The sequence below is a fragment of the Uloborus diversus genome, chromosome 1 (assembly GCF_026930045.1).
Source record: "Uloborus diversus isolate 005 chromosome 1, Udiv.v.3.1, whole genome shotgun sequence".
Lineage (NCBI taxonomy): Eukaryota > Metazoa > Arthropoda > Arachnida > Araneae > Uloboridae > Uloborus > Uloborus diversus.
The window spans coordinates 225,826,056-225,837,054 of record NC_072731.1 but is presented as its reverse complement, the minus strand read 5'-3'; the positions used below and the strand labels follow the sequence as shown (position 1 = coordinate 225,837,054).

The following is a 10,999-nucleotide window of genomic DNA, read 5'->3' as shown; positions in this document are numbered from 1 at the left end:
GTGAAACTCGCGTTATAGTATAATAATTTGATAGTATTTTTTGGTAATGTTTGACATGCAGGGAAATGCTTCATTTTGACAAGGCCGAACTGGGTCAGGTTACTTAACTGTTTTACCTCTGGTGATTTTCTAGTTTATATATATATATAAATTATGAAGAAAAACGTTTTCTCAAAATTAATGTGAAAGGAGTCGTATTTAGTAAAAAATCCTGTCCAAGCAAACATAATAGGAACTGTGAAAAAAAAAAAAAATGATTTTTTGAGACATGTTATTTTTCACAACGAACGGATCCCATTTTTTAAAACCAACACATTTTATTGGCAATTCTATTCTACTTTTAAATCGTCTGAACTTATTTTTACAATTTGAAAGCATTTTTTCTTTTCATTTCTCTTACTTTTAATTGCTAAAATTTGCTTTTTTTTTATTGATATTCTTGCTCCAGCCAGCCTCCAATTGCGCCATTTTATTAAGCCTCAAGATTTTGACACATTTATTCACTGAGTTATATTGCGGCTCAGAATTTTTCAGTTTCATTTTTTATAGTTCTCAGAATAGCCGAATGAGCGCTCTCTGCTATTTGTATTTGTTTATTCGAGAAGCAGGTGGGCTCTTCCGCCGATTTTCCTTCTTTCGAACGGAAAAGGAATTCATTTTATCACAACCTGTCGTCGGTTCAGGTAAGCGAATTTCTCACGCCTATCTCTTAAAACGGAGGAATGTTTACACTGACAAGGCACAGAAGTTTAGTAACAGTCGTGGTGTACATTTATTAATTTTTCGAAAGCTTTTACTTTCACAGAAGAAATTTAACTATCGAAAGACTAAATCGGCAATTGTTCTATTTTAACCAGTTTTGGTTAATTGTCAATTCTATGACAGAGAGGTAAAAGGTCACAAAGTCACAAAAAGAAAGTTAGTCAGGAAATAAGTTTTTCTTTTGTATTGATTTGTTTTACTGGATTGTCATTAAAGGGAAATATGTCTGTCAAAATCTTTGTGCTTTATGCCCTAGAATAGAGTGTATAAAGTTGAGTAGGTGTTTAAAGCTCGATTTTGAAAAATATGGACATAGTGCCATTTACCTACCAGGTACATAATTATTCCTTCAACAAATTCACTTTCTTTCGAGGCAAATAAAATAAAATAATAATAACAATTTCAGAAGTGAGATATCCTAAAAATAAAAAGTTAAATGTATGAAATCAGCTGTCAATGGGGTTGTTTTCTTCAGTCAAAAGTGCTACATTTAGTCACTGAAATTGATAGAATAAGCAATAATAATAATAATAATAATAATAATAATAATAATAATAATAATAATAATAATAATAATAATAATAATAATATGGAACGAGAAAATACTTTCATTTTCCCAAAGCTTAATTTTTTGTTATTTTTTTTAAATATCCGATTTTGAAAATAAGGTGTAGTATTTATGACGTCACAAATGATGTACTTTGGCGCGTCTCCACTGGCGCATTGAATGCTTACGCTCGTCATCTACCGCGTTTCCAACTCATGAAAATTAATGAGCGAATTAAATATTGCGCTTTACGTTTGCTATCAACAATATCGTTGCCAGAACACGTGAGTAAAGATGCGAATTAAATATTGCGCTCTGTGCTAATGGCATCAATGAATGGCATTTCATCATTTGTAATGTCATGTGCAGAAGCGTAGCCAATGAAGTTGCACTGTTAAAAATAAATGTTTAAAAATATTAAACTTTGTGAAATTATTTAAAATTGGTTTGATCCTATGTTTTTGAGCATGATATTTCAGAAAAAAATACTTTTAAAATTACGGAAACGACTCCATTGCAAGAATTCTGGACTATATCTGATTTCAGAGAAAAATTATAGATGAAGTTGCGGAATGATTAAGGTGACCACACTCCTGTTTTGAACGGGACAACCCCCTCTTTAGGCATTCTGTCCCGTTGTCCCTGCACATATTGGAATGTGCCGTTTTCTAAAGTAGCTAGAAGGAACACTTACAGCTTCAACCAAAAGTCATTGGATTTCGCTGTTTAATCATCTTCATAAGATCAAATAAAATCACTTTTAATTAATATATTTTATGATTAACTATGTATTTTTTTATGTTTTATGAGTCATCCGATAAACAGGTAAAATTTGGAGCCAATTCAATCATAAATGAGCGGCATATTTGGTTATGAGCCTTTGGGTGGCTTTATTTGGCACACTAGCTGGTATAATAGATTTGGACTAGGGTTTCCGAAACAGAGGTAAGCATTGTTAGAGTCGGAGCTCAACTTCTCAGAGTCTCAGAATAAGTAAGTCAACGGAATGACGTAAAAAAATATGTTGCCCAAGTTAAGGGCAAACTACTGTTGGCATTAGGGCAAAGTAGAAAAATAACCATCCGCACCACGCGAAAGGTGTTCAGGCAAAACAGATACGTGATTAAAAATAAGATACAACTTGGAACAACAACGAAAAACAACTTGGTAAGAGACCTTTATCCATTGTGTATGTAAAAACATTATTTTCCATATTTGTTCAAAAGACTTGCAGGAACACCAGGAGACAATGAAAATGTACACTGGCAGGGGCTTCCCGATGGGAGGTCACTGGAGATTGCTCACAGCGACCTTCCAAAAGTTCTCTTTTTCGGCAAATTTTGTCTAAAAATTGGTAAAATTACCATCATTCGCAAAATTTGGAATGATATTCGGCAAAATTATCATCATTCGGCAAAATTTGAAGTTCTATTCGGCAAATTGAGAATTTTCACCCTCCAAAAATTTAAGCTATCATTAAGTTAAGGTTTAAATAAACAAACTAAAATTAAAATAAAGAAAGAAATGGAAAAAAAAAACATAACAATAATACCTATACGACATTTTTATTTTCTGTATGATTACGATTAATTCAAGTTGTCGCCTCAGAGCAACAGTAAGACATCTAATCCCAGAAATAACAGTAAGATATCTTGCTGTTGCTCTTATTATTTACAAAAATATGAATATTACTATAGTTAATTGCCTTTACATTCAATTGCATTTCAATAAAAGATAAGATTGTAGACATAACAATTAATTTCCTAAGTGAAAAAAAGGATTAACTTTTAGAGCCGGTTTTACAACGACACATGGGCACTGAGTAGTGTTGTTCAAATTTGCCTATAAAACTTACAAAAAATGTGTTTATAACTTTTTTTGCATAATTTTATAAAAATAGTCTTTTTCCCTTTATATGAAAGAAAAAAATTACCGATACAATGAAGTTTTTTTTTTACTGTGATGTCTCTAGTTTCATGGAATTGCCCATTTGGGTCTGACCCGGAAAATTTAGTCATTGAAGCTTTAAAAACGCAATTTTGGGATACATAATGACATGTTAGGGATGGTTGCTCTAACTGGAAAATTTTTCGAAGTTGTAAGGTCTACGATTGATGACGCTGGAGTAGTAGAGAAGAGGTTCGGGGACTCTCACATTTTTGACAATAAGATGTGAAGAAGGCCATTACAATTTTTCTTTCGGTGAGTTTACGGAAAGGAGATGGAAATTTAGAAGCTTTCCCTTCTTAAAACACATTCTAAAGTTCTCTTTGGTAACGTTAGACAAGGGGTTCCCTAGGGAAAATTGTTTGCAACCGAAGTCCAAGGAATATGATCTTGTGTCCTCCTTTAAGTTTCATTTTCTGTAGGTGTACCACACGCCTATTTGAGCAAATGGAATGCCTTAATTTTTCGTCCACCGGAGTTCATCTAATCAGAACCAAACTGTATTTGCATATCTCGTTCTTTTCTTTTTTGATCGGCATAACATTATCCATGATCGGCATACATGACGCTTATGACGCTGCCACCCGCCTTGTCTAGTGGTCAGAGGAGTCCGACTGCAATGAGGAGGTCCCGGGTTCGAATCTCGGCTCGGACATGGATGTACTTTCTCTCTCCTGTCCTTGTCCTTTCTTTGTGTCTATGTGTTTTTGTGCTGTGAATGGTTGCCTACCCTATAAACAGGCCTTTATGGCATGTGTGTACAGTGGAAGTCGGACTTCTCACCAAATTACGGTACAGTTGGAAAAGTGAAGCAGCGCACCCCAAATTGCCAGCCTAGCTGGCACACGACATTAACAACAACAATATTCTTGACGCTTTGATCGGCATGCAAATACTATTCAGAATATTTTGAACGGCATGCAAATATTATTTATAATGTTTGATCGGCATGTAAATATTATCCACGATGTTTTGATCAGCATGCAAATATTATCAGTGACGCTTTAATCGGCAGACGGATATTATCCATGATGTCTTGATCAACAAGTAAATATTATCCCTATGATCAGCATGCTAATATTATCTATGATGTTTCGATCGGAATGCAAATATTATTTATGATGGTTTGATCGGCATGTTAATATTATCCATGATGTTTTGATTAGTATGTCGTCGCCTCAGAGCAGCACGAAGACAAGACATCTAATCCCAGAAATAACACAAGATATCCTACTGTTGCTCTGAGGCGACGATGTAGAAATTATCCACGATGTTTTGATTAGCACGCAGATAGATATTAACCCTGATATTTTGATCGGTATGTAAGTATTATCCACGATGTTTTTGATCGGCATGTAAATATTACCCATGCAGATCTTCTGTTTGTTTTTTCAACGTCTCCCTCGCTCTGTGTTCTTGTAGGGAGGTGATGATGCGGGCTCAGGGAGAGCTCCGTTCTTCTCTCGAGAGGAAGGCTCGCGACCTCTTCGGCCTGTGCGACCGCCAGGGAAAGGGTTTTGCCACCAAGGAGGACCTCAGGGCGCTCAGGGAGGAATTCCCCCTGCCCGATGGACAGACAGACCTCGTGTTCGATGCCCTGGATGCGGACGGAGATGGGAGGCTCACGCTACAAGAATTTACAGATGGATTCGGTAAGAGCTTTCTCTGCACACATCGCATGTTTAAATACATTGAATATCCGAAGATCGTTCAATCGTTACTTCGTTTTGCGCGGTCTTCAGTTTCCTTAAATTTAAATCCCTTTGGCAAGTAAACAAAATCACTTCAAAGTCACCGAAGGCAACCATTTGTATCACAGGTACCAAATAAATTCTCAGTGTATGTGTTTTTTTTACCACCCACCTACTAGTTTTTGGACAACACTAAATAATTCTAATTTTCAAAATGGATATTAAATGCTAAGGCGATCGAATCTAAAAGTATTGTTTTATTTCATTTTTTGAAACTATTTACTAAAGTTTAAAATTAAAGAACACAAAATATTTTGAATTCGTGATAACATAATACGCGTTGATGTTCACTGTATTATGTCTGACAAAACCATGAATGGACTTGTGAAATCACGGTCATTGGTTCCAAAATTCTAGAGACTTCATTTCGAATGAAAATTTTATTCTTCCAGCACGTAATGAGATGCTTTTGAGTTTTTTTACATGTAGTTAATTTATTTATCAAACATTATTATTACTAATTCCTAATATTATTTATTGAATACTTACTTCACAACTGCCTGCATTTTACATGAATCAATCGTTAAGATTATCACATGTTACCCCGTGGCAGAGGGGGAGAGCGAAGTGACCACTTTCTGGGACACATATCTTAAGTACTATTAGAGATTTATTATTTAACTAGCATTCCCCCGTACCCGGTATTGCTCGGGTAATGGAATTAGCAGGGGTTAACAGTGCTTGGTGCACCTAGTTTCGAAAATCCCCTATAATAATTACTTATTACCTATAACTTTTTCTAATTTGGGGAGGATCTCGGGGACCCTGGACTCCTTATATATATATATATATATGCCCTTGTCCTCAACCGATCTTTAACTGTTATTAACGATATTTTAAAAGTATTGATTATCTTTGTAAACACAGGTCATCCACATTTTATTGTTATTACTATGTTTAAGCTAGAACTTCTTTGTATACAACATTTTTAGTTTTTTTTCTGGTGCTAAAATTATTAAACTGCTTGATGAACTGGCTTTGGAGCAAGCTACATAACATTGGTCGTGTGAAAAAATGTCTTCTCTTAAATCGATCCCTGCTACTTTTAATGTCTGTCCTTGTGACTTATTAATGGTTATTGCAAAGCAAACTTTAGGAAACTGCACTCTTCTAAATTCAAAAGGATAGTCCGCCTGTGATGATGTTCTTAAAAACTTCATTTCTAGTTTTGAAAAAATAAAAAATAAAAGCAAAAGACAGAAACATGATTTGACTTGAGAGAAGCCTCGAAGAATTACGTGAGAAATAAAAACAATATCAAATTTAAAATTCGCTATCAACCAAAAGTTGAGATGAAGTACTGAATAATGATTTGAATGGAGGAAAGCCTTCGAAAATAAGGGATTTGAATTTCAATGACAGGTTTTTAATTTCGCCGAAATTAAGGGGTTTTAATTAATTTCTCCCGAACTAATTGAGATTTCGAAAAATCCTTTCTTAGTGGTTACTTTTGTAATCATGCGGACATACCTGCCAAATGTCAAGTCTGAAGCTTCAGCGGTTTCGGCTGTGCGTTGATATATATATATATATATATATATATATATATATATATATATATATATATATATATATATATATATATATATATATATATATATATATATATATATATATATATATATATATATATATATATATATATATATATATATATATATATATATATATATATATATATATATATATATATATATATATATATATATATGTTATCTCAGGACATTGATTTTTATATATTAAGATTTAAATTTTGTTGAATTATTTACTATTGTAAATTACTAATTGTGACATTCACTTATTACAGTTGTTTGTTACTTTGGGAAAGGAGATGAGAACTTTGGGTTAATCCAGCCATGCACTCAATCAAAAATGTATTACGTTAAAAATGTTAAAGCGATGGGCATTATTTATGAACAAACAACATAATTACACATATAGATATTCAATGAATGTCTTAATCCAAAAATATTAATAATAGCAAAAGCAGCAACAATAATAATAAATAGTAATAATAACAATATTATTTTTCCACAAAATTTTCGGTAAAAAACTTTTGCTCTCAAAATTTCAAATTAGATTTTTTTTTTTTTTTAAGTTCCAACTTTAAGAAAATTCTTTTTGCAGTGAAAATGAAGAATTTCTTAGAATCGTGTCGTAAAACTAGAGATAACTTAATCTGAGCTTTTAAACCGGGGGTAAAACGGAAAGAAAGAAAAGAAAAAAGCAGTTCGTGCGAAGACCAAATTTCTTATAATTAACCTTAACAATTAAAAATTCACAATTAAAATTTAACAATTAAAATTTTAAAGCCCCCCTCCCTTTATTTATACAATAAACAATCCATAAAAATCTGTGTAAACCATTATTATTACGAAAAGTGCTCTAGAAAAGTTTCTTAGACATTAAGTGACTTTTTTCCCCTTTGGTGCTCACAATAGTATGTCATTAGCAACAAAACATAATGCAAAGATTTTGTTTTCTACAGGAATGTTTTTAGGCTTCGACACTCAGCCACGCAAATTTCATGAAATAGAACAATGCGAAGACGATGAAGATGACGATGAGATGCTGGAAGATTTGCTTGATCACCTTGGAGCCCGAAATCTCTTTAACGAGTATACGAAATTTATTCTGTTTTTTAATTCTGAAGACACAAATTTGTATTGTTGTATTGGAAAAAAAAGCCGTTCAAAATGTTAGTTGTTTTTATAAACATCTGAACCAATCTATGAAATCAAATATGATTTTATACACGTTTTCTAACTATGTTAACTATTCCAGAAATTTAGTGATATTTTAAATCAAGTCGGAGTTCATTAACTTCTTTGCTTGATTAACGGCTTAAAAGAGTGGTAGGCAGCATGTCAACAGCGATTGACTGGTCTATAGCTCTGCATCATGTTTTTTGTCAGAGTTTTTTGTTCACAAAAAACAGAACTTTCCGTGATTTTCGAGCGAGAAAAAATTTATAATATTTTCTGGGGAGAAATTAGGCTCTCCTTCTTAATAAAAAGTTATTCAAGTATTTTTTTAAATATAGTCACTGAAAGGCCAGTTTTTAATTTTCACACTTTTTTTTTTTTTTTTGCCTTTTGTTCTTGAAAATATTCCACAAAAGTTAGTATGAATTTACAGATGAAATTTTTAAAATTTTAAAGTAGGAAAACATTGTCTTGAACGTGATTTTACCAGCTGCCACACGCGCAACAAGAAGGAGGATCAGCCCCCCCCCCTCCCCCTCCCCAAGTCTTTCTTGAGTTCGCCAAACTTGGATTGCAGGTCGGCAATTAGTTTAGGTTGCCTATCGCTGGCTTAAATACCTACGATTTACTTTTTTTTTTTGATGGATTTCAATCAAAATGCACCGCATTTTGTTATTTCTTTTCTTCTGTCAAAGATTTGATAAAAACAAAGTTCATAATTTCTAATAATCTAATATTGTCTTTATGAAGCTCCAATTCTGAATCCCGCCGTTCATTTAATACTGGAAGTACCATTGAATGATACGATTTAACACTTCTAGCTCTTGGCTTGCAATTAAACAAAATACTTTGAAATCGGACTCCTGAATAAAATCATTTTAACGTCATGAGAATAATAATCAGCTCATTGCGACATCCAGAGACTGCAGTTTCAGGCTTGTTGAATCTGGAATAGCCGTAAGAGAGGTATTAATTATCTTGTTAACGCTAGGATTGTCTTCTCATCAGGCCGGTAACTCTTAACTACCTTAAACATGTTCACGATGTATGGTTCTTAACAATAGTCAGTTTTTCTAATTCTAAATCTGTACTTACTTTGAAGCCTGTCGCTTTTTCCCTTCTTCTGTTAGGAACGAGAACTCACTAGTTTAATTAAACCACTAGTTTTTTTCAGTGATATAAAAAAAGACCTACAGTTGCGTTCTGGGTACCTATGTTTAGTAAAATTCGCCTCAGACCGTTAGTTAAGCCGAAAAATGACAATTATAACCTTCGCCCCTTCCGGAATTAACCCCTTCTAAAACCAGTTGCTTTATCCCCGCTTGAGTGGACCCTAGTTAGAGGCATATTTCGTATGCATTTCAAAATACATTCGAGCCCGCTTAATGGAATAGGCAATTTTCCAGGGAAAATTATTCTAATAAGCGGGATATTCCATTATCCGGGAAAAAAAATATCACACATGAACGGTGTAGTACATTGGAATTTTATTACATTAAGCGGGATATTCTATTATCCGATATTCCATTAAGCGGGCTCGACTGTAGCTGAAATACGGTCTGCGAACGAGCTTTCAGTCCGGTTTGTTTCCAGCGTAGGCAAGTTGTTTTCTCCGCATCGGCACTGCGCTAGTAGCAAAACAACTTTTACAGAATGGCTTTGTTTTATTTTATTTTATTTAGTTTATTTATTCTATTAGTAAATTTATGTACGAAGAGGCATGAATAAATTTATTTGATCATAAAACCTTGATGAGAAATAAAAACAATGCTGACATGCTAAAAATAAAAAAGTTAAGTTTAAAATGGCAAATGACTGAGGTCGCGCTTTCGATGGTTACACGAAACTCCTTTTTTCCCAACACAAAAAAGTGATCTTTGAGTGAAAGAACGTCAGAAAAAAGGACATCTTTAAATATATGTATGCAACTATTTGAAAAATTAAACTTTATTAACTCTGTTTTTACACATTATATCCTCACGAGAGATAATATAGCTGTAGAAACATCTCAGCCTTCGTTACATGTAGTGGTTTCTAGAATTTCCCAAACTGCTCAGACGTCAAAGGAAGGAGTGAGGAGTGCTGAAAAATGAAGTGAGATTGGCTTGGAGTGGTTCGTATGCGTCTGGCTGCGGAGTATTAATTGCTATTTCTGACAGTGTTTGGAAAATTTTACTACGTGTTATTGCTAGTATTAGCATAGTTTTATGTACAGTGCTCTTCGTAATGTATTGTAATTATTTGTTATTGTAAAAAGTTTAAAGTTGTTGTTAGTAGTTTTTACATTAATAGTGTTTTAATTCATTCAAGTACGGATATAGCACATAGTTGTTGTGAATAGGGCTTGCAATACCGGACGTAAAATTCAAATACCGGTATTCGGTATTTTTAAAACGTAATACCGGAATACCGGTATGAATACCGGTATTTGGAATTTCTTAATAAATGATCAAAAATTATAGTTTCTTTGACATGTTTCATAATTTTGTGCAAAAAGTTCATTATTTAAGAAACTTTATTGGGAAAAAATATAAAAGGAAGGAACAAATGTTATAATGAGAAATCAATGAAAATAAGAAACATTATGCGTATTTGAGTTGTCACTAAGCCTGGAACTCGTCCTAGGGTACCGATTTTCTGCAGTTGAAAATACTCTTTCTGAATTCCTGGTGGTCGGTGGTCCTGTTGACGAGCGTGTTTCTTTTCTATTGTATGCAGATTTCATTTTTTTTTTCTTTTGGTAAATACACCCAGTTGTAATTTCTCTTCGAGACGAGAGACAATTCTTTTGGAATATAAACATCATGTTCAACAATTTTCTTTTGATCAGGATAGGCTTGTGTTTCTGTTTTAAAAACTTTTTGGTTGGAAATTTATAATGAACTTAACTTGACCTTTTTCGCTTTCGTTTTCATTTTCTTTGCAAAATTCTTTGCAATTATGTAAATATCTGAAAATATGTTCCAGTTGTATGCTTTTTCTCTATCTACATTTTTAAGGTACTATAAAATCACCAAGTGTTATCTTGCCAAGTATACAGCTAAATAGTGAGAGAGAACAGGTACTCCAACTCCGGTGACATTAGCATTAAAAAGGAAAGTTTCTCTTTCTCAAAATTTAGTACAGTTGAGTCAAATATTAAAAAAAATGTGTGTCATAAAGTGTTGTTGCAACTGATGGTAGGAATATATAATTCATAGCACAAATTCATTTGTAATTACACTTGAAATTAACTTTTACAAAAAGGCTAATGAGCAGTTAAGGATATTTAAAAATAAAAACATGGT

At 33.3% G+C, this 10,999-nt stretch overlaps 1 protein-coding gene across 1 annotated transcript in view; it reads left to right on the top strand.

The window, feature by feature from the left end:
* Positions 1-661: 661 nt before the first annotated feature.
* LOC129225291 (EF-hand calcium-binding domain-containing protein 4B-like) overlaps positions 662-10,999 on the top strand; it is a 45,574-nt gene continuing 35,236 nt past the window's right edge. The window contains exons 1-3 of the mRNA XM_054859883.1: positions 662-683; positions 4,679-4,908; positions 7,496-7,625. Coding sequence (XP_054715858.1) covers positions 4,686-4,908; positions 7,496-7,625 — 353 coding nt within the window. The 5' untranslated portion in view covers positions 662-683; positions 4,679-4,685. The remainder of the gene's footprint in view (positions 684-4,678; positions 4,909-7,495; positions 7,626-10,999) is intronic.